The sequence below is a fragment of the Xiphophorus hellerii genome, chromosome 6 (genome assembly GCF_003331165.1).
Source record: "Xiphophorus hellerii strain 12219 chromosome 6, Xiphophorus_hellerii-4.1, whole genome shotgun sequence".
NCBI lineage: Eukaryota > Metazoa > Chordata > Actinopteri > Cyprinodontiformes > Poeciliidae > Xiphophorus > Xiphophorus hellerii.
In genome coordinates, this window is record NC_045677.1 from 21,095,729 (window position 1) to 21,120,147 (window position 24,419).

The 24,419-nt window shown below is 36.3% G+C and overlaps 1 protein-coding gene across 1 annotated transcript; it reads right to left on the bottom strand.

Annotated features, from left to right (window-relative positions):
• Positions 1-314: 314 nt before the first annotated feature.
• mfsd14a2 (major facilitator superfamily domain containing 14A2) lies at positions 315-21,573 on the bottom strand. Its single transcript, XM_032564628.1, is given in 14 exon segments — positions 315-1,585; positions 3,595-3,752; positions 4,963-5,060; positions 7,247-7,359; positions 7,477-7,548; positions 8,928-9,041; positions 10,037-10,195; positions 10,197-10,256; positions 10,344-10,430; positions 10,432-10,459; positions 10,580-10,707; positions 12,034-12,096; positions 16,761-16,856; positions 21,312-21,573. Coding segments are annotated over 14 exon segments (1,473 nt in total). The 5' UTR covers positions 21,396-21,573; the 3' UTR covers positions 315-1,372.
• Positions 21,574-24,419: the final 2,846 nt, after the last annotated feature.

The window sequence follows — 24,419 nt, forward strand, 5'->3', positions numbered from 1 at the left end:
CTTACAAGTAACTTATCAGCAAGATACAGGAGCTTGTTTTGAGTGAATAATCCTTAATATTGATGAAAGGTACAAGCTCAACTAGCCAATTATTTCACTAATAAGACATTTTTCCAATGTTATGAGTGAAATAATCAGCTAGTGGAATTAGTACTTTTTAAAATCAATATTACAAAATTATTGACTTCAAACAAGCTGATTAGTTACTTGTAAGTTAGTTTTGTTTTATTTCAAATGTACTAAGATGTTTGCGCTAGAAACTAAACAAAAACACTCGGTAAGATTTTGTGTTTTTGCAGTGTGATATTCTCATGAATGTATTAATGATATTTCCAGAAACTTTGTGTTAACAGCCAGCGTTGACCACTGATCTGCTAATAGATAGCTCTACGTGGTCCTGAAGCTCTAGAAATTAAAAAACAAATAAACAAACGTGGTTCTGTAAGCCTTAGCCCTGATGCTGATACACGTCAAGAACCGAGATAAACAGGAAGGGTACGAATGCGGAGGAATAAAAAGTGTCTAACAGCTCCGATGGGAGCGACAGAGTAAGATTACAGAGCCTACTCAGACCTTGGTCTTCATACAGGTTATGTCTATTTTTTTTATTATTATTATTTAAATGGTAAGCCACTTCAAGGCAACGTTTGTTTCTTGAATTAAAAACTTGAAGCACAACTCGGACTTCAGTTTGAACAGAGAAAAATATACAACCCAAACTGTTCTATGAAGCTAGAGAACTGCAAGTAAACATTGAGAAAGGACTTCAGCTAACGGAGTGGTCTCTTTCCTTGCACTTCTCTCCGTAAGAAGTCTAATATCTGGATAAATCTGTGGTCCTGACGCTGAAGCCTTCATCATCTGAACGGGTCGACCATCCTAGCTGAGGTTAGGCAGCGTTTCCTCAACGCTCCTCTTACAGTTCTGAAAACGACGATGAGCGTTGGGACACAAGTTAGCTTTTCAGTACGAGAGCTCGAGTGTTTGTTGCACTCCAGCTGGACAAAAACCAATATCAAGACTCACACAGGTACGTAGCGACACTTTAAATAAACACCCCCACTCGCACTTGATTGGGTTCTACGTGCCACACCTGCAGAGAAAATGGAGTCCAGCTGAGCAGCGTCTCTCTAACTCACACCCAAAAAAACAAAATAAAAATACTAAACGCTTCCTCCAGAAAGTCCTCATAAACCCGCCTTTAGACGAAGAACGGCCTGGTGGAGCACCCACTCTTGTGCTGTGGACAAACTCCTCTCCACGGCACCCTGATGCGTGTCCTTGTGGTTAAACGTGTGCGTCTGTCCGTATGTTGAGGGTCTTTTTTTTCTTTTTCTGTTTTAAATGGGGTGTGTGCCCCACTTAGCTGAGGTTATACGCTGCTGTCCTCCAGCAGCGGCTCCTTGCCCTCCGCCCCGCTGCCCTGAGGACTGTGGGAGTGACTCTGCGCCCCGTTGCTGTGCTTCTTGTAGGAGCCGGGCCGCATGCCGGGCCCCGTGTGCTCCGGGATGAACAGCGCCACCAGCAGGGACAGCAGCACTGAGCATGCGCCGAAGAGGAAGGGAGGACCGGGGATGATGGCACTCTGACGAGAGAGGAACAAACGACATTAATTTAAAAAAAAACAAAAGTTCCCACTCTTATGAAAATCAAAGTTTCTGCAGGTTTGATATCATGACATATTTTGCAGGATGATAAATTATCCCCAAATTTATTACGATAAAAGATAATATTGTCATTTTAACTATTCTCACAATGAAGACATAATCAGGTTTCCCACAGTGGATTATAAGCCTGGCGGGCCACCATGCTTTACTTGTGCCTCCACCAGGCTTAGCATTGTTTGTTTATTTTAGTTTTTTTTTTATTATTGCCTTTTTTAAGACTTTATAGTTGGTGTTTAGGTATTAATCTTCCAGCCTTCCAATAACGCATAACTATCAGGTGATATTTTGAAAATTTCCTGTGAACTTTAAAGAATTTTTCTACCTCAAAAATGTGGCGGCCGGCTGAATGAATGACTGCTGTAGTACCCAACCACCGGGCTTAGAAAGTTTTCTGGGGGAAACCCTGATAATGGTACCAGTACATCCTCTCAAAGATCACTGTATGTACATTTCAAAGAAAATTTAACACTGTTTGGATATTTAGCTTAAGTATCAAAATTAAATAAACAAAACACCTAAAACAATAAATAAAATAAAAACTGAAGTTCCAACAAAACATACAAATCATTAGGCTCAGTCACAGAAAACTGGCAAAATTTCAGTTTTACTTTTATTTTTGTAAAAGATAAAAGTGCAAACTGTGTTGCACTTTGTGTGAAATGTTTGCAACATTTTTCAAAATGGCTTTTTATTCATATTAAAGGGCAGCATCACTTAAACTACACAAACAAGTATGCAAATGAAACATAGCACTTATTTTAATTTATTATGTGATTAATTGACAGCTGTAATGACTCAGGACTTTTTTTTTTAAAAACAAGTAAAATTAAAAATTTTAATTGCATATGTAAAAATAAACCTTAACATTTAGTCAAATCTAACTTTTTCAAGCAGAGTGTTTTTACAACTAGCCAATCATTCAAATTACACTTTTCCATCCAAGATTTTCCTCCAATCAAGGAGCTGAAAATGATTTTTATTTCTTAAACATGTAATACATTAGATTCACTGCTTTGCAAAAGATCTGGGTGATTTCTTTCAATGGGGCGTTTTGATTCCCTGCATCATGGAGCTTGTGGTTTTGTCACAGTGATGAAACACCCAGATTCCACAGCTGGGACCACACATCACGGGACAAACACATCCCGTGTGTGCCCCACTTAGCTGAGGTTATACGCTGCTGTCCCCCAGCAGCGGCTCCTTGCCCTCCGCCCCGCTGCCCTGAGGACTGTGGGAGTGACTGCTTGTCACGAGTTTGTGCTCGTCCTTTTCTTAAGGACGAGCACAAACAGCCATCATCACTGGCAATAAAATAAAAATAGAAGCAATGAATAAACGCAAATACCAAAATTAGTCTAGCTGAAAATACTTGTGGGTAAAAAAAACACCCTTTAAAACGCAAAAAGTATTTTATTGCACTTAGTTTTAATAAAATTTACAAAGTAGTCTGATTTTTCTTGTCGGGAAGTAGTTGAGAAATAAATCCAAAACATGAAAAAGTGTGTCACATTTGTTTTAATAATAGAATAGCATAAGATTTCTTCCCTTTTCTACTTTTGGTCTATAAATATATTTTTGTCCATTTTCAGCAACAGAAAAGGAGATATAGATCAATCACCAAATAATATTTCTGTATTTGAGCAACATTGTTGATGTTTGTGGTCCTGTTAGCTAGGAAAAGAAAATGAAAGCAGTGTTGTGTTTTATCCAACATTTTGAGAAGATTTTAATTTTGTCTGTGAAAAATTCAACTCTAAACTAATTTAAGAAGATAATCTCTGCATTAAAATAGGCTAAATTTGTACAATTATTGAATTGTGCAAAGCCTTTGGAAGACTTTTCATAGCCTTGCAAACGGCAGTGGTTTGTACTCTGGATTTTAAGTCTTTAATCTCTGAAAAGTCTTCAGAGATTCGTCGCCGCTCACCTCGTCAGTGGGGTTGGCCATGTTGGATTTGCCACCTTTGTCAGAGCCGTCCGAGTCCGTCAGCTCAACGTGGAACAAGTAGAAGACGAAGCCGTAAAGAGCCGGACCCAAACCGTTACAGAGCCCGCGGATGCCAGTGATCATCCCCTGGACAACACCTACACGAATAACAAAAATTTTATTTAATTAAAAAATACATAAAAAAGCAAACAAAAGTGAACACCAAACTGAATCTCTCCTCACTCCCTGAATATGAAAACCTTTTCTAGTGTTTCAAATGACTAATGATGGATCACATGATGAACCACTGAGAGAAAATTGACTAATTTGTGATTTGATGATCTCTGATCAGAGTTAATATGTTTATATTTAAAAATTTCTAGCTTTAAAGCAATAATATTTTACTAACTTTTAGATATTTTCTTTAAAATTCATTTTTTTTTAGTATTTATTTATATACAAATGAGTATACATTGAGAATTTGCTGTTTTGTTCCTATTGATGCTCCATCTTTAAACAATAATTTCAGATATTTTGTATGAAAGACTAACGGATTTGCTAAAGTTAAAAAAAAAAAAAAAACAATAATTGAAACTAAACCACAATTGGAATCGGCTGGGCAGACCACAAAGAAAACTGGAAGTGGTCTTGGCCAGTAAAAGTCTGAAGTATCTCCAACAAAACTACCGTAATTAAAAAAGGAATTTTACCAGATTCTAGAAAACATTTTTATAAAATATGTACAAATACAACTGAGTAAGAAAGAAAGCTTGCATATTCTCAGGGTTTCTGCAAAATTTTAATCCAAACGTTTTTACCTCTCCAGACTCAACTTTTGAGTCTTGAAAGAAAGAAACAAACAAAACAAGGGAAAAAAAAGAAAGAGAGACTTTTCCAGGCTGTGAAGAAACTGCACAGACTGTGATAATTAGCACAAGTGCTGCTGTTATTTGCTGTAAACACACAGAGGGCAGGATGTAACCCGAACGTGTCTGTCCCCTGACAGCAGGGAGACATCAGGAAAGATTTGAATAATTCACAGGAAAGTATTCAGTAGCAAAACAAACAAGAAAACATTCCTCTGAGCACTTCTGTGTCTAAAGAAAGACTTTAAAGGGCTAAGAAACTATTGTTGAAGGCTACTTATATAAAAAACAGTAAAACTAAACTTATGGTTCGTTTTATTTATGTTGATTGCCAATTACACTTAATGTAAAACTATCTTATTCTAGCTAACTAAATGTCATTATTGTGTTCAACACCAAGTTTAATGCTAAAAAGCACTAAAAAGAGGATGTTCAATAGAAATATCTTGACATCAGTGACATTTAGATCTTAGAAAATATGAAAACTGAAAGTGAAGCTCACCTTGCTGGTCCGGATCTGCATTACGGGACACGATAGCGCTGATGGCGGGGAAGGTGATGCTGGACATGGCCGCCACGGCTCCAGCTGCCCACATCATCCTGCAGTCGGTGTTAAAGAGAGGAAAAAAAAAAAAAACATTCTTATTTCATGTCCACCAAATTAATACAAATCAACTACATGGATCTGGAGTAAGAAGCTGAAAACAAAAACTACACCAATGAAATCATCACTAGACTGTCCTGATAAGCAGAGGAGGGCAGAGTACACAAAATTTTTACTCAAGTAGCACTACTTCAGCCAAAATTACTCAAGTAAAGGTAAAAGTATTTGGTAGAAAATCTGATCAAATGATCAATCTTTAAATCAAATTATCAGGATTATCAGTCTTTTAAATTTACATAATCAGATACAAAGTTAAGTGGAAATTTTGTTATTTTAAGGACCAAAATGACAATAATTAATATAAATAAGAACAAATAAAGTCAGGCAACAGAGAAACTTTTCCAAATCAGTTTCTTTTAATAAAAAGAAACTAACAAAAACTGCAGGTGTGTTTCTGTCTGGTGAATTTTTGGTTAAGACATGTTTGTTTTTCAGTTGGTAGAGAATCCAAAAATTTTACTCAAGAGTAGCAATACTCCAAGTAATAAGTACAGTGAATTAAAAATACTCCTAAAAATAATTTTTTTTCAAAAATGTGATTCAAGGTAAATGTAATCGAGTAAATGTAACTAGAACTACCCGACTCTGCTGATAAGTTCTGAAATGCCTTATTAGTTTTCATCCTTTGAACATGGATAAATCTGATCTTATTCAACTCCACCTTAATATTTTCTGTGACTTCTGGTGTATTTACTGCATCCAGGGAGACTCATATTGAGAATATGTAGTTTCAGAATCGATGCATTTTTATTTTAGTGTGCTGCCTCAGGTCCAAAGCAACAAGACTCGGCCGACTTGGAAAAAAACAACAAACAAAAACAGTTTATAAAGTAACAATTTTTAATGCTCCATTAAATAAGAAATTCTTTTTAAAATTGCCTCCTACATGATTTACAAACATAAAAGCATTCAGGTTTTAACACTATTTGGCATATTAAAGGACTTAAAGCGATATTTTACTGGAATATACTTCCCTCTAGTGGTGGATTGGACAATTAGAATAATTAAAAAAAGCAGTAAAAACTTTAAAATTACTGAGATAACTTGTGTAATATTCAACAGTTTTTTATTAAAAATGCAAGCATACTGCACCTCTTAAAAGGTAAAGATTCAAGCAGAATGCAATTAATCTCTAAATTTCTAAATGTACATCATCTTACAATAATAATAAAATACATAATATTTGTTCCTATTTACAGCATATTTCAATAAATTAGAATGTGTTTCAGTAAATCCATTTAGAAAAAAGCTTACATACAGACTAATACATACAGATTGATACATTTTAAGGGATTATTTTGATAATTACAGTGTATTAAATGCCTAAATTCATTTCCTCAGAAAATGAAAAATTAATAAACAAAACGAATAATGCTATTGGACTAAATAATTAAGGGGAAAACTGACTTCTGTCCAGCAGACATTCCCTGTGTAAAGAGAATAAGCCTCTCTGTGAAAGGAGCTGCTTTATCCAATATTAATGGAAAGTTGACTGGAAGGAAAAACTGTGGTAGAAAAAGGTGTACAAATAGCAGCAACATTGATAAAAAAAATAATAATTTTAAGGATACACTAGCTCTAAACCATGATGCTCAATATTAAACAGAAATAAATACTTTAAATAGGCCAAATAAATGCATAAGTTCCACTTTTCTACCTGAACTACTGAAATAAACCAGCTATTCAATTATATTTTATTTCTAAAGATGCACCAGTGGATATTTGCGGTGCATCTCCTAAACAAATGAGATCAGAAAACAGATGTACTGTACAGATACATGCACAGCTGACGTCAGTGGTGTGTTTCACCACTGGAATGCTGTGTGAACAGGAATGTTTTTTTTTCCAGCGTAACACCAGCAGCTGCATGTCTACGTGTCGGTGGGAGGAGACAGCACAGCAATTCAAACTGTTTAAACTTGAATATTTTAAGAGGATTTCACCTCTGCTCTTACAACAGCTAATCATTAAGATTTCCCTTTGAGATAAACTGCTTTCTTTTGGTTGTAATGGTTTGATTTATGACAGCATCTCTAACCCAACTCCACTTTGTTTATCTCTTGACTTGTTCTGAACTGAATAAAAATGTATGAGATGTTTAAAGAGTGTAAGATTCACTGACCAGGGCTGAGAGCCAAAGCCATACCAGGCCAGCTGGAGGATCTGAAAGCCGAGGCCGAGTAGGATTGTGTTTTTATTTCCTATAGAACGCATCAGGATCCCCAACACCACCGTCTGAGTTGAGTAAATAAAAGAAAAACAAACATGCTGTGTTGAGCTCTACAACCAACATTTTGAAGTGTTTTACACACTGCAAAAGCAGAAATGTGACGTCAGCTTATTATTTTATACCTGAGCCAATATGGAGAGGATCCCTAAAACGGCGATAAAGGCCGCCACCATCTCCGAGGAGAAGCGTATGACCTGAGGGAAGGAACGCATTCATAGCAGGTTAGCACACGACTCTGCGACAGGCATGCATCAACACTAACACCTTTATGAATTTCACAACCAAGACACAAAAACAAAAGAGGCTGGCATGTGATATTTTGTCAACAAGTTGCATGTCCCACTTCCTTTTTTAGAAGGAGATTCTCTTTGTGGACTTTGAAGCCTTTCAGACAATTAAGAGGAGCAGGGAAGGTAATGTGAGGAGTTTGTAAACTGTGACAATGAAAAAAGAAGGACAAAGACATTACCGGAGCAATTGTAACCTAATGCTCCACTTCAAGTGCTTTTTTTCCCCCTACTGGAGGACAGAAGAGTTGCAGGTGCAAGTCTGACTTGCTCAACAGGTTTACTCTGAATCTGTTTATCAACCATTATTTAAAAACGTTGCTTAAAAAAAACGATCACAGCCTCTGGAGCGTAAAGCGGTCCGCTGGCGCTAGCAGCAGCGAAGGCGGGAAATCTATTAACGGTGATATTTTAACAATAAAATTGGATTTTATAAATTTTAGACAAGTCAGCTTATATCTGTGGGTTCTCTTTCCGCAAAGATGTAAAAATCCAAAATGATCAATGAGAGAATTAAACTAAACTGTGGCAAATCCAGATTAATTGTAGTGCTGCATCTAATCATCAGGTTAGTTATTGATAAATTACACATTCAACAGATTTTCATTGAACCACCTAAGCCTTTTTATACAATATTAGAAATAATATAAAAGATGCAAATAAACAATTTAATTCCTTTTCTAAATAAGAAGATAAACATTTTCATGCCTAAAATGCAATAAAATTGCATTCCTTTAATAAATCTGTACCTGAATCTAAAACTCTGCCACTTGAGGAGTTTTGGTTTACAGAAAAGTTTAATCTGATTTAACTTCAGACAACAAGAAAAAAAATCTGCACGTTTCTTTTTTTTAATCAGGTGTATGAAAATGTCTGGTTTCAACGTTAAATTTAGCCTTTTAATCAAATGTTAGATTGAACTTTATTACAAAACTGTGCAGTTTGAATATCAAGCACTTTCAAGGACTTTATACAAAAATCTTGAAAACACCTTATTGAAATTCAAGCATTTTTAATCCTGCTTCATTGTAAAACATTTCCCAGAACCCACCGATTAATTTGTCCGAGACTTCAAACGTCAGTTTTATCGACATTCAGCATGAACTGTAGGAGGAACAACTATGAGCCTGAAACATTCACTTAAAGGACCTGAAAGGATTTGCAACAAAAGCCCCAGGCTAAAAGCATAGCCATACAGCTGAATGTGGACTTACTGTAAATAATCTGACTGCTTTTATGTTTCATAATACCAAGGAAAGTTCTGGAAGGAAATTAAAAAATGTTACCTGTCTGAGATAGAGGAAGAAGCTGGAGTACTGCCCAGCTTCGGGGAGGAAGGAGAGAAACACTGTGATACAGATGAGCAGCAACGTGGAGTCCTGGCCCACTTTACGCAGAGACTGAGCCGGAGAAAAACAACAACAGTTCAACAAAAAGTACGCTACATATTCCTACCTTTCAATCGCTGCACGTTTTCAGACTCTAATTTTAATTCCCACAGGACTAGTTCAGACTGATGTCTAAAAAAAACATGTAGGGAAATCTCTCTTTTTGTATTTTTAAACAAGTTAGAATTTGAAATGCTGATGGGTAAAATGTTAACATCAAGAAGAATTCAAAGATAAAGCATGTTGTTTAAAAATAAATCCATAATATTAATAAGGTTTATTAGACTTTTGCTATTAGGGAAATAGAACTTTTTTTTAAAAGCTGCATTTAATTTTTAGCCATACATGGACAAATCTAAAACAAAAAACAGCTAATTCCACATTTTTCAGGAACACCCAGGAACTTTCGCTTGTCTAGAAAGTTTAGTTAATTTGGCTGAAGTGTGAATGCCCAATCCATGATGATGCAGACCAAAAAAGCGAACTCTGGTCCCCCTAAAAACCGAAAACTCGGTTCAGTTGAAGTGAACTCTGACACAGTTTGAATGCAGATGTGGATGCAAGTGGACCAGAGATTGCTTCACTAGCAGAAAGCAAACTATAGCACAGGGCATTCTGCGCTATAACAAGGTGCAGAATTGCACCTTGTTATAGTCTAAGTCTAGGTGCAAGTCTAGCGCTACGAATAGAAATGGTTCATGGTCTTTTACCATAAACATAAGAGAAATCAAACAACCACTAAAATATCCATCCTCCATTTTTGTTTATATTTATGGAGAATGAAGTTGCGCTTCTGTCTTCTTCAGACGTTTTTTTGTATCTTTTCCTTCAGTAGTTCAGGTTTTTCAAAAAATTTAGTTTATTTGACACAGTGTGAAAGCGAACTGCAGCAGCTGAAAGTGTAACAAACGTTGCAATTTTGGCTCCCAAACCGAGCCTACCAGACTATCATGGTGTGAAACTCCCTTACATCTCTGTAAGTCGACTTTTAATAGTGTTGTACTCACAGCAAAGGGATCTGCCTGTTCCCAGGAGATTGGTGCTCCCCATGACGCCGGCCTCATTTTCTCCGGCAGCGACTCCGGGACGGCCACCAGGATGAAGCAGATGTCTAGCAGGGCGATGGCGGTGGCCAAGATTACCACCAACGTGTCACCGTAGGCCACCTGATAGATAGGCTCCGATGGCTGGACTGGTAACCAGGCTGGCTGCAAAGGTAGCAGACACCTGGAAGGACCAGGAGAAAAAAGGTGATCAAAAGAAAAACAAGAGGGTCAGAGGTATCAGTTTTTATCTCCAACATTGTTTTCTCACCAAGCCATACGCTGTGCTCCTCTCATGCTCTTGCGTAATGTCTGCCACATAAGCAAAGATCACAGAGAAGGTGACGGCGAAGACGCCAGGACATGGAGATGACTGCAAAATACCACCTAAAAGCAGAAGAACCGACGCACAAGTCAGATCCAATAAATCAGTCAGTAAAGAAAACATTTTGACCTTTGCTGTTGTGATTTTTTTATCCTCAGGGATGTCAGAAGCTGCGCTCTTACCACGGGCTGATCTTCATCAGCGGAATGGGAGCACATGTGAAGAAGACTGTTAGCAGCAAGAAGGACTTGCGCCCCCAAACGTCTGACAACGCTCCAATCAGAGGAGCACTCAGAAATGATAATAGGCCCTGGAAAAGAACAAGGATGCAGAGATTTTGGAAAGTGGATTAGACAAAAGAAGAATGAATGTGTAAAAGCAGCAGCAAACTTGTAGATATGACAAAGAAAAAAGTTGCATTTCAAAAGTATCTTTCAAGGATGTGACTGGAAAAAGACGCGTTTGCATTAAGGGGTCCACCGGTTGCAGATTTCTGCCAATCGCCTGATTATTGAGCTTCAAAAGGACCTAACTTGGCGATTCAGATTTTGGCCGATACCAATTTTTTTTCATCTGAAATGTTGCAAAATACAGCAAGAAAGTCGCAAAGTTGGCAAAAATGGGGTGATTACTGTTAACCTGCAAACGTGAAGGACATGACCTGGTGGTCCTGGTCTATCAGTCAAACCTCAAAAAGGATGGTGGTTATTTTTAGACCTTTGCTGAGGTAAATAAGATCGGCTTCACATGATCTCCCAAAATTAAGAAAACTGGCACCTATAAATCAGTGTATCCATAATTGCATTTGTCCTAAAGTAAGACTCCTAAGATCAGTAGGTGTGCTCTGAAAAAGTGAAGATGGATATCTGCAAAACATTAGGACTAATATTAAGAAAAAACAAATAAAAAAGTTTTTCTGGAGGCCCAAACACTTAAACTTTTATTTTAACTAAAAGAAAAACCAAAACCTAGGGTTTCCCCCAAAGTATTACAAGCCTGGCGGGTCACCAGGCTCTACTTGTGCCCCCACCAGGCTAAGCATTGGTGATTTATTTGCATTTTTTAAGACTTTATAATTGGTGTTCAGGTGTTTAATCTTGAACACCAACTATAATTAATCTTCCACTCTTTCAATAACACATAATTATCAAGTGATATTTTCAAATTTCCTGTCAACTTCAAGCATTTTTTAACTCAAAAACACGGCGGGCCACTGGATGAATGACTGCCCTAACACGCAAACCCTGGGATTAGCAAGCTTTGCAAAACTATTTTCTGACAGTTATTTGTCCATCAGTATTTTGATTGTTAAATAAACAGATTTTTTAGATTTTGGAGCATTAATTCACAGGAATCAGACAGGAAATGAGAAGAGAGCGAGAGAAAGTCGACGACATGCAGTAAAGATCGAGATATGTGAGTCTTTGTAGTTAATGTTGCACATAAATGGGTTATCATGGTGTAATATAGATTTTTTTTTTTAATCCAACCATCTATCATGTCCACAAAGGATGAACGGAAATGGGAAGTCATTTATTGCATCAATTTATGCAAAAGTGACGACTAAATTGCAGTTATGTCAGTGAAGATAAAGCATGACGGAAAACAGAACCATACTGATCTGTGTAATAATTACCTTCACACCGTGAATAAGTCCATTCATCAGGAATGTGTGTTGGGGGAATGTCTGATGTAATACCTGGAAAAACAAACACAGCAACCCAGATGAAGCGGCTTTATTTCTGTAATTTACCCGACCTCACAGAAGAAAATAACAGAAACAATTTGTAAATGTAAAGAAAAACCAACTACACAAAAGTAAACAGAACAATTTCTCAATAAAACTGAAGCAAGTTCAGGTTATTGAACACAGTTACAAAATGTATCTCCATCTGACATTTATGCTGCAAACTTGTTTCAAGTCAAACACAAAAATGTTTGGCTTTTTAAATTTTGCTGGATGATAAATTGCCCCAGGAACTTATTGTGGTAAACGATAATATTGTTGTTTTGAGACAATTTTCAAGCTATATAATTGTAATAATGCAATAATACATCGTCAAGGATCAATAAAAATTCCAGTGAACATTTAAACACTGGAAATGGAAGACATTTGAAAGGTCCAAAATAAATAAAGAAAACAACAGCAACAACAAATAAAAGTTAATTATGAAATCAAAATTGTCTTTTAAAAAAAGGGATAGTGGAGAGCAAAGCACCAGACTGAAGATTTTATCATTCAGTTTTTGGTAAAAAGAGAAAAATGATAAATGAAGCAAATGAAAATGTATGCATTTCTTTTAATTTATCATGCAATTAATTGATTTATTGTTTATTGTGACTTTTAGGTTTGTTTTATTTAAATAACCCTGTCCTACGACCAAAAGTATTTTTCTGAATTTAAACACTTTCAATGACGTAGAGCAGCGTTTTCAACCCTGGTCCTGAAAGTGCGCTGCCCTGCATATTTTAGATGTTTTGCTGCTTTAGCACACCTGATTCAGGTGATTGCAAATCATCAGCACAGCCTGTTCTGTTCACAGCTGATCAACCGGCTTTTTCTGAAGGAGGGAAACATCTAAAACATGCAGGACACTGACGTAGAGTACAACTCTGTGCTAATTTCAGAAAATCCTTGAAAAATGTTACATTTACAGCAACGAAATACATTTTTTGACTGTTAATTATTGTTGTTAAAAAGAAATAGAGTTCACTTTACAAGAAATTGGTCACAAATCTGACTGGTGCATCTATAAAAAGCATTCTAAAAGGGTTACGTTTGAGTAAGTCGGGTTCAAATTGTTAAAGTTCAAAGTCTTGCTCATGTCAGTGACACCTGAGTGGGAACATTGTGCGTTAGCTTAGACTGGAACATGTTTAGTTTGAAGCTGAGAGTCTGGTTATTGTTACTGTCTGTGAAGGAAAAGTCTTTTCTTCCTTGGAGTTAAGTACAGTCAAACTTGACATGTTTAGAGAAGACTAATGAATCAGTCCCTCTCATCTTCAGACGGCCTCTGATTAGCCAAAAATGCAAATCAGCTTTTCGTAGCGGGGCAACGAACCCCAAATAATTAACGGTGAACAGTTGCACAAACAAACACCTCCTTCAAACTGAGAGACCATTGCATAACCCTGTCTGGCAAACGTGTGGCAAACAGATGTTTACGCATATTTTGAAACACAGGTTCCTGGCAAAAACTCGTGATTAAAGGAAAAAATATGCGGCTGGGAACCAGAGGTAATAAAATCTGCAAAGTTGACCTGAAATATGCAAAGCTACAGTGAAAAACTTAGAACTTAAACGCTGAGTAGCTGATGTGAAATAAAGCACAGCCTATGGCAAGTCATTTATAAAACAGCTTTAAAGGAACAGTCTGTGCCGGATGATAGAGAGTCATTCTTCTGTTTTGTGTAACTTAGGAAACCTCTGCAGCAAACGCTACATCACAGCTGCTGGCACAGTGCTTTGAGCCAAACAGAGTCTGTGATGTGGGCTGACAATACGAGCCAGCGACCCCCTGATAAACCTTTTCAACAAAGAATTAGGACTGACAATAAAACTGATGCCACATCCATAGTTCTCTGTTCAGCATCTGCTGAAAAGAAATCACATAGGGTTCTGATCAGCTGGTTGGTATTTAACACAAACTAGTGTTTAATGGATTTCTATTAAGTCCCATTGAGTAGTAAAACCTTTGCTAGAAATAAGCCTATTGGGGGATGTCTCTGCCAGCTTTGCACACCTAAAGATGGAAATGTTTGCCCAGTTCAGTTTGTAAAATGGCTCAGGAAAGTGTCTGAATGAGGGCTGAGTGACATAGACTTTACATTTTATCATGATATTTTGTGGTACTTATTGTAATAATAAAAATTATGATGAAAAACTGTTTATTACATCTTTTTTAGGCAAGTGTATGGATGTGAAATACTACTCTTGAAAAATGTTCCCATTTTAAATTGGTTTCTTCGGGCCCTCAGCAGTCATTCACGAAGAGGCCCGTTGTGTTTTTGGGTTAAAAAAATTGTGTTATTGAAAGATTGAAGGATTAATATCTGAACACCAACTATAAAATCTTAAAAAATGCAAACATTAAAAAAAACCTTCAATAAATAATCAGTGCAAAGCCTGGTAGGGGCACAAGTAAAGCCTGGTGGCCCGTCAGGCTTATAATTCACTGGGGGAAACCCAGAAATGTTTGCAATTTTTAAGACTTTATAATTGGTGTCAGGTATTAATCGTCCAATAGCACATAATTATCAAGTGATATTTTCAAATTTCCTGTCAACCTTAAACATTTTTTAACTTAAAAACACGACAGGCTGCTGGATGAATGACTGCCTTAGCACCCTACAGCTGGGCCTTGCAAGTTTTCTGGGGGAAACCCTGCACAAAGTAATTTAATTCAATATTTTCAAAATGACTGATTTCTATGGAAGAAACATTAAATCTATTAAAATGACCTAAATTCAGCTTTTTGTTGTGCTTTTTAACATCATAAATGGAAATGTATAAACAATAAAAACAACAATAAATCAAAATTTTTATCATGTTAGAAATTTTCACAAATGAAAATTGTGTACTTCCATTTCCAGGTCTTCCACAGATTCTTAACTGGACTGAGGTCTGGTTTTGAGTGATTGTTCATACTACTAATTAAACCGGACCACAATGAGACTTCTGTGTGAAAACGACCCCAATGCGCCCAAGAAAAACATTGATGTCACACGGTTTATGAAAATAAATTGTATATAGAGTAGTTTATGGATCAATTTTAACGTTTATTCAGCAATGGGAGCAGACATTATTGTCAAAAAAAATCATAAGACGAAGGAAGGTAGTAAAAACGAAAGAGCGATTAATAACGATGACCTTTTGAGGAACGCTACTGCAATTTTTGTAGGGAAGGATGTTTGGATGTGTATTCATAGCCAGCAGGTTCTGGATTGAGGTGTGAAGAATTTCACTGACAGAAAGTTCTGCCATGATTTCAGAATCAAAGTTTTCATCCATTGTTTATGTCCTGATTTACCACGTCTGACTTCTTCTGGTGCAGAATTAGGACGTAGAAGTCGGATGAAATGCAACATGACAATTCAGACTACAAACGTTTGAAAACATCTTAAGTATCTGAATTAGTTCCACATATGGAAGTGGCACAGATCTTATTTTTTGGAAGTGAAAAGATCAGAATTGGGGCGTTCAGACTGCTGTGAAAATCCAATTTGGGTCAAATCTCTGTGAGGTGTTTGAAGCTTAGTATATCGTTTTAAAAACCTAATCCCTGATTTAAATTTCCACATCTTCATCTTTTCTGTATTTGGTTATTTCCTTTGGCTCCATGATGCTGTTTTTTCACAAACATCATACAACAGCTGCCCAATCATCACACAGGTTCACTCAGTTTTGTGGTTAAATAAAGTCCGTCTGAAGGCAACTGGTTAAACTGGTTGTTTTTGGCTCATCAGAATAAAGGGGACTAGATACATAAAAATGGCATGCTGTGTTTGTAAAAATAAAAACTGAAATTCCTGCAGCCCACTTCATACTCATGTCACTGTGACGGTCTATCACATAAAATCACAATAAAATACAAAAACTTATAGCTATAATGAGACAAAGGTTTAACTCTTTCATGCATGAATTGTGATCCTTTATGTCAGGATTTTTCCAAAGTTTTATTTAAGGGATAAAAAATGATGGGAAAACAAATTTAGTAAAAAAAGATGAAAATTCTAGGATTTTTTTCCAAATACAAAGTTATTTAGAAAATACATCAGTAGTATTAGTCTTTAGGGGTTATGTGATGTCACAATATTTTTTCCCCCTGCAAGAGTTTCTACAGTAGGAGGAGGGACTGGATATTCCAGAGTTGGTCGGAATGCTTTTTGTCTGTCTGCCTTACTGAATTCAATAATATTTTCTTGTGCTTGCAGTGGCTGGCCAGTAGTTGATAGTGTATTGTATGATGCACGAATGTCCACTTCAGTGGTCAGTGAGCATAGAGACAGAAAATGGCTTTTAGAAAGCTTCACCAGTATACATGAAAGGGTTAAGAATTTGTTTTTTTGCAGTATAATTTATTTGTAGGGTCTTTACACAGTAAATTAAACAGGCGTATGAATGTCATAACATGTTTTTTTATTACAAATTCCTGGTAATTATTGAGTCGATAAGCGATATGAGAGGGTGAGATTAAATATGTTCACTTCTTTAAATCAGAAAAGTAGTGATAATCTAATTATGTTGTTCTTGGTTACACTGTTTTGTTTTCTTTGTTTTTAGAAACCTGTTTAAAATAAATAAATAGTACAAATACAACACACTGCTATGCTAGTTTACGTAACAAGCTGTGTGTGGCTTACCGTGAGCATCGGGGTGGTGAGAAGACCCCATGCGAAAAACTCCAGGAAAATGACGACCACAGCATGGTAGACGCTGGGCTCACCGATTCCCTGAGGCTAAAGGGAGACAGAGAAACACACAGAGGCGGTTAGCTGACAAGTAACATCAATCTCACAGCTTCAAAGTGTCTGATGATGGAAACATAAAAGTAATGTCAGAATCTGTCGAATTATAAAACTATACGATCACATGAGAACCTGTGAAGGCTGTGGATGCTAACTAGGAATATTTGGATAAACATGTTAAGTCTAGATTGTGATCTCAAGCGTTTTAAGGTTGTTTTGTCAGTCAAGATAACAAATTTCACTGGGCGATAAATTGTCCCAGAAGTCACTGCGATAGATAATAATGTTTTTCAAATAATATAATGCTAAGGCTCAAAGATTAATAAACATTAAATTCTAATGAACATTTAACACTGAAAGACATTTTAAATATCCAAAATAAATAAACTAAAACAACAAATTAAATGAATCATGAAGTCTCTGTTAATAAAATTGTCCTTCAAAAACAGGGGCTGGTTGAGACCAAAACACCAAAATGAAGGTTTTTGTCATCCAGTTTTTGGTAGAAAGAGATAAACAATAAATCATGCAAATGGAAATTTAGTTGTTTTAATTCATTGTTGCGACAGAAATATTTATGGTATACTAACACATTTTACTTATTTTTAAAAATTGTACTCATCTTCTTTCAATTGGGTGCAAGAGGACCAGCGTAAAATGGGTTTGATCGGATTTTTCTGCATACACTACAAACTAAGTAGGTATGACAAACTTGAAACCACAAAAGTTCTCTTAATCGAGAATGATGAATTAAAAAAGAAAACAAAAAAAGCTGTTACAGCTTTTTAAAGCTGTTAAAAAAAGCTGTGGAGTCAAAGTAGTGCAATGCTCTCTAGAGGCACATTTGTAGGTCATTCTAAAAAACAGATACCTCTGTAATCAGAGAAACATGAATAGACATCCTTATTATCTTTAATAAAACCAACTCCCTTGTGGGAAAGTCCCATCACTCCAAAGTGAATTTTTGAAGTGACAAAGCGAAGCAGGAGCCAGAGAACAGATGCTGTGCAGCAAAACCATTAGATGCTATTATTGAGTTAACCCGTTTTGTTTCCATATTTATTTCCAATCGTGTAAAAGCAGTGCAGACTCCTGCTTGGGGTGAACATCTTCCCCTTGATAACGCCTTTTATTTCAGGTCATTATGATGACTCGACTTGCAGAAAATGAGGAACAAGCTTTAACTGATTCACACAGCGCAACTTCCTCTAAATGAAACTGACTGCCAAGCAATACATTAAGATATCACTCAATGCTATTGACTAGTGAGCTCTCAATGCACAATTTGCAGTGGCTGGATGAGGAGATAGGCAGAAAATCTGGCTGTTGGAGGTGAAATCATGATGTCTGAGTGGTCAGATCGGATCTGGAGCAACAACAACAACAACAACCGTAGTAGAAGAGCTACGTATGTCGGAAGTGGAGTAAAGCAGATGACCAGAACTGAACTGAAGGAAATTAAATGTTTGTGGTTTCCTTTTTAGTCCATGTTTGCAACTCTCCCTTCGTATAGATTTTCAGTAGGTTTGACTTTTAACTGATTGCATAACAGTGATGCATCACTCCATTTATAACTAATCCCACATTGCTCACACTTTTCCAAAAGCCTCGGATAGAACATAATTCATTTACTCCATCAAACGAGCGGATCGCAAACTTTTCATCTGCAGTTTTAACACAGAACTGTGACCAAAAACATCAAGTATACAAACACCGCCAACAAGTCACACATGGGACAATTACAGGAATAAGTTTTAAAAGCTACCGTTTAAAATGGTTTCTTATGAGAAACTAAAAACGGCGTTTTCTTTTGTGTGTTTGGAGCATAGAATCCCTTTCCTGCACACTGCTGGTCAGCAGAATGAAACATCACAAACATAATTTCAAGAAGCACAAATTCAGCTGCATTTAAATATTTACAGTTACAAAACACTCAACTGGTTGTGATGTGAAGATCGAAGGAGCTCCACCCATCTTCTGTTTTCAAAACTAAAGTCAGGAGCTATAAGCAGCATATACAGTTGACTGCAAACTCAACCCAAGCAGAAAATCCAAATAATTCACCAGCAAATATCAATTTGTTTTAGTTGTGTAACTCCATTAAGAGCAGAAAGGTAAACATGTAGAATATTCTGCATTACTGGTTAACTTACTTCAAAACATCTGTCTTTTGCAGGTGAATATTGACCTGATTTAAATATGGCAAAAACAATGCTTTTGTGATTTAATTTTGAGTTTTTATTGATTTCAGATGATTCTCAACTACTAATCTTAACAACACAACCAAGAGAGAAATTATTAATGAAATTACTACTAAGGAAGAACAGAAACTGATTACATTTGGTAATAATTTTGTGATATAGTGGCATGTTGCTCTTTAAGTAAACTACTGAGACACTTGCAGACTGAGCAGAAAAAAACAGGTCAAGGATTAATACTTAAATTGAAATTGGTTGGTGAGTTGCTTTAAAGCTTGAACGGCAAAAACTAAAAAGTCTGACTTTTTCCAGTTGTTGAACGCACCACACACGAGTGCTGCCAAGTAACATTTCGTTGTGGAAGATGTAATTGAGAAAGGACGACCAAACTATATTCAACATCACTGAGGCGTTTAAAAATTTAATTCAGAGGGTGAAAAGATTAATTATTACAAAATTCAAACATTTAAGCCAGAATAGCTTCTCTAAGTGATATGCACAACTAAAACAAGTGAAAAAAGTAAGAAAAAATTATTTAATTTGTTGTCATATCTGAAAGCCCAGTATTATCAGATATGTGTACTAGAGATTTAGTCGTTTTGATGGGCTGTTACTGTGACTGGCCTCTCGGAAACTGTAAAAATAAAAAGAATTTTTTCATAATCAGTGATTACAACATTATGAAAGTTGTTGCTTAAGAAGACGACTCAAGTTTAGCCATTTTGATTATAACTCGTTCAACAATGAAGTTATAAGAAAAAAAAGGGGTAAAAAGCTATTTTAAAGGAAACTATTTTCCATAGAGACATTTCTCTGTTCACTCAGGAAGCAACCCTTTGAGTTTGAGGTCAGCTGATAATAAAAAGCTTAATACAGGCCAAAAATGTTTCTCTATTATTTTTCTTTGAGTCCAGTTGAGTCTGTCATGGATCACGCTGGATTAGGAAATGTTTTCAGCCTTTTGAAAAGCTCACAATTTAAGTATCTACTAACTCTGTAGGGAAAATAAATAAAAGAGAATGATCTTTACAAATATTACTGCTAACTGCAACAACTGCAGTTCTACCAAATAAAGTGCAACATTGTAGCTCTAATTGTGCTGTCTTTGTTTTAAAATAGTAATAAATTTTGTGGCGTTGCAGAGCTGTGAAGCTCTCTCTCAAACCCAGTGTGATTTGACCTCTGATCCTAGTGGAAATAATTAATTATTACTCCAAAACAGAAAGGTTTTTTAAGGATCCCATGTGATTAGAGTAAATGAATGGATCAAGCCTTTCCATAATACTTTTAATTAGATTTCAGTTCCAGATGTTATACGTCTTATAACGTGGAAGATTGTCAATGATGCAGAGAGAAAGCCCTGTGACTCCTTGCTGTTTTTGAGAAATCCTCATTTATTTTGATATAAACACTTCATTCTTAATACAGTTTATTTTTTATGTTTTCTAGAAAGTAAAAATGTATTTTGTTGCTCGAGAATTGGTACCAGCAGGTAAGAGCGTTATAAAAATCAGCTAAAAAAACCCCGTCTTTGATTGGTGTATCTCTAATTTCTAATCATAGCATACACTAAAGACAACATTACGTTACTGGAGAGTGTATGTTTAGTATGGCAAGTGGAATCAACGCTTATTACTCTGGAATGTTCTACGAGTTGTTTAGCTCGTATAAAACATTAGCAAACAATATTTAAATGTTGTTCCTTCAACCAGGTATAACCTTGAGTTTTTCCTATTCTGATACAAAAGCTCAACAAATAAAGTTGTTTTATTCAACAACGCAGATGTCACTTTCATTGCGAAGACTCATTATAAAAAAGCTAAGGCGAATTTAAGACTTGAAGCAAATGTTGGGCTTGCTGACTTACTGAGAAGTCATACACTTTACAAAGAACTCGGTAAGTTTAAGATGAATATGTAGGGGGGAAAATGCAACTATTCCAGGTGACGAAATAACCAATTTAAGAAGAAACATCGGTGTTGTTGACATTAGCTTGCTAGCGTTACCTGAGCTGACGTGTAAACCACTAGCAGGCCGCTGTATTACAGTTAGCCACTTAGCTCAGCGGTGCCTCCAACAGCCAGACAGCGGTTAACGGTTAACATTATAGTCAACAGACAGCCATAAACAACTTCAGCTCTGCTGTGTTTACACTAGCTACACACGGCTTCGGTCTAGACAAACAGTCGAGAGCTACTGTATTCAATGGTAAGCTAAGTTAACGAAGATAAATAAATATTTAACTCACACTTCCTCCATCTTTTATTATAATTTTCTTTGCTAGAAGAATGCTGCGGTTCAGCCGCTTCTTCTTCTTTTTCTCCCCCGTCATTGTTAACTTATGTCCATTCTTGATGTAAAATGGTCGTCGTTGTCCCAACCAAAAGTAAACTAATATTCTAAATTTGGGCTACTAAGCTCATTACACTTCAACTATATAGGCAGCTAGCAGCGAGCTAACTAAATGATGATTTCTCATCCCCACCTCACTTCAGTGCGTCTTCCTGTACCATTATTGAAGCCCCACCCTTCACTTGGAAATACTACCACGTTATTGGCTAGCGACCAGAAAGGCGATACAACTTTGCATCTGATTGGCTTAGAAAAAGTTGATGCTGCGGCCCTCCATGTTGATTCGTGGGAATCACACCGCGGGTAACAAAGAGGAAATGCCATATTTGGTGATTCCCTGTGTTTCTAAAGAAGGCAAACAAGATGTTTCGTCATTTCCAAGAAGTAATCAAACATTCACTGTCAAAAGAGATAACATGCAACATGGTTCGACATACATTCGTGCCTATGAACACATAGATATTAATGTATGTCATGTCTATAACATATATTCACCTAAAAGCTTAATTTCTTTATTTAATTGAAAAGTGAAACTTAAACATGCATGACACAGCCAAATAGAGCATTTCCTCCAGACTCTGGTACCTCCATTTCTAATAAAATGCAAAAACTACTCTCAGTTGAAAAGAAGCACTGACTAACCACAGTACATGGTCCCACAAACTCTTGAATAGGATTTGCTTTTCAATCCTTTAAAGGATGCAACATTTTCCACCACGTTTTTCTTCCACTTAACTTTCCATTCATTAATATCCTTGTGGAAGTTGTCAGTCACTGTCTGCTAGACATCGTCAGGTCAGCAATATTCACCATGATTGTGTAGGTCATAACAATTATGACTGTTTTTAATTGATCTTAAATGATATGAATTTTGGGTTTGTATTACCTGAAAGCAATAATAAATAAACTAACAAAAATAAATACTTCAAATACAGTTCTGTGTTTAATGAATTAATTATGTATGTAGTTTTATTTTTAAATTGAATTACTGAATATTTTTTTCAATAATATTATAATTTACTAAGATTCACCACATATAGCACTACATAAGCTTGACATGAATTTCATTATAATGTATACCAAACATTTTGTACAAAATAATTATTTATGTATTTTTAAAAAATACATAAATACAAATGTCTTAAATTTTTGCTGTGAATCCATGCACAAAAATATTTACAAGTTTCAAAGTCAGCAATTGCTGTGTGGCAAAATTGATATTTATATTTCATTCTTGGCTAATAAATGTGCGAGTTATTATATAATTATGATTTCATTTTCAATCTTATTACATTTTATTCATTTAGTTTCTCATTGTTTCTTAGCTTCATTTTAAGACATTTATGTATTCCTATACATTTAGTTCCGGCAGTTTTGGTCCCTCCTAACAAATAAGCTATTTATTTGTTTCAGCTGGTAATATGGCAACCAAATGGACAACACCAGTTCTTTTCAAAATGTACACATTTAACGAAAAAAAGAGAAAAATGGATTACTTGCTTTGCCATGGCAAAAAGCACAGTTCAAGTAAAGACAGAATTTATTTCTAAAAAGTCTCAGAATAATTAATGTCAAACTACTAAAAAAAGTACTAAAAAAGTAAAGAAAAAAGAAAGAGAAATACAGTGAGATTCTTGATCACAGTGTCAGAATACGAGTACAATGTCAGCACATCTACAGTATAGTTACTACATTATATTTTTAACTACAAACAAAACAACCACCGGAAAAGAGAAAAGAAAAGGGGAGTTCAGATTCAACAGCGCCAACCCTATTCAACAATTTGTTCCACAGAACTGGTCCAAATCCCTCAGCTCCTTTACAAAATGTTCTGTAAAGTGATGGAATTAGCAGAATCTCCATATAAAGATCAGAAATAGTTCTGAGCATGTCTCATAAGAACCACGATAGAGCGGGTCAGCATGTCTTTCTCAGCAGCAATGACAAATGGAGTCTGTCAAACAAAGTGCTTTCAGGTGTTCAGATTATCAGAACGTGTGGAATTAGTGTCAGCTTCAATCTTCAGCGTCATCGATATAAGGGATGTCCAGGTCATCAAAGCTCCCATTAAAGGTCTTGCTGGTGAGCTGCTGCTGATTGTCGTCTGGGGAGAGAGAGTCTTGAGCAGTGCGACTCCTGACCGTCTGCGCCACGTCTGCAGGTTTAGCTGGGCATTTCGGTCTCGGCGCTCTTGACAGCTTCGTCACCTTTCCTGGTAACAGAGATGCAGCTTCAGTGAAAACATTTTTCACATGTGTAGTAATGAGAAACTTCCTGTTCCGGTGTGACTTTAGTTATTTATATAAACAGTAAACAAGAAGTCGTTTTTGTTCCAACCAATTCATCAAATCCGTTGGGATACAGAGGGTGTGAAGTCGGTATACTCTCACAACCCTCTGTAATAACCACTTTCTTCTTTCACATCCTGTGTAGCTTAATGACGCAGCGTGATGATACACCGGATATTTCAACACGCCACTGAGCAAAAACAAAATCTAATACCTTCAGAGGGTATTGGTTAGAATTAGTCGTAAAGAAAGGAACCGGAGAATGAGTTTAACGCCTGTGTTTGGTCAGTGCGAGTATGACTTCCTTTTTAAGAAACAAAAATTTTCCACTCTTTTCTTGGAACATTTTCTTTCAGCCTGAAGGTGGATGTGTTCATCACAGTTAATAGTTTGCTATGTTATCTATGATGGAAATGGAAAAAATGTGACCACGTGCCAAGGTGAGTAGTAACTGGTTACATTTAATCGAGTAATTAAAACAAACTTCCAGGAGTTTGATTTAACCACAAAGATACTTTCCACTTCAACTTAATATTGTGAAATAATGATATTTTGCACAGGATAACTGAAGACTGAGATTTTGATGCTGTAAGTTACGGATCGATAGGGTTTTACTGGCGTGGGACCCAAAAGGTTTTCAATGCGGCCTCCATTTTTAGCCAAAAGCAAATAAAAAAGGATCAGGAAAACGAAAAAAATTCTAATCATACTTTGGA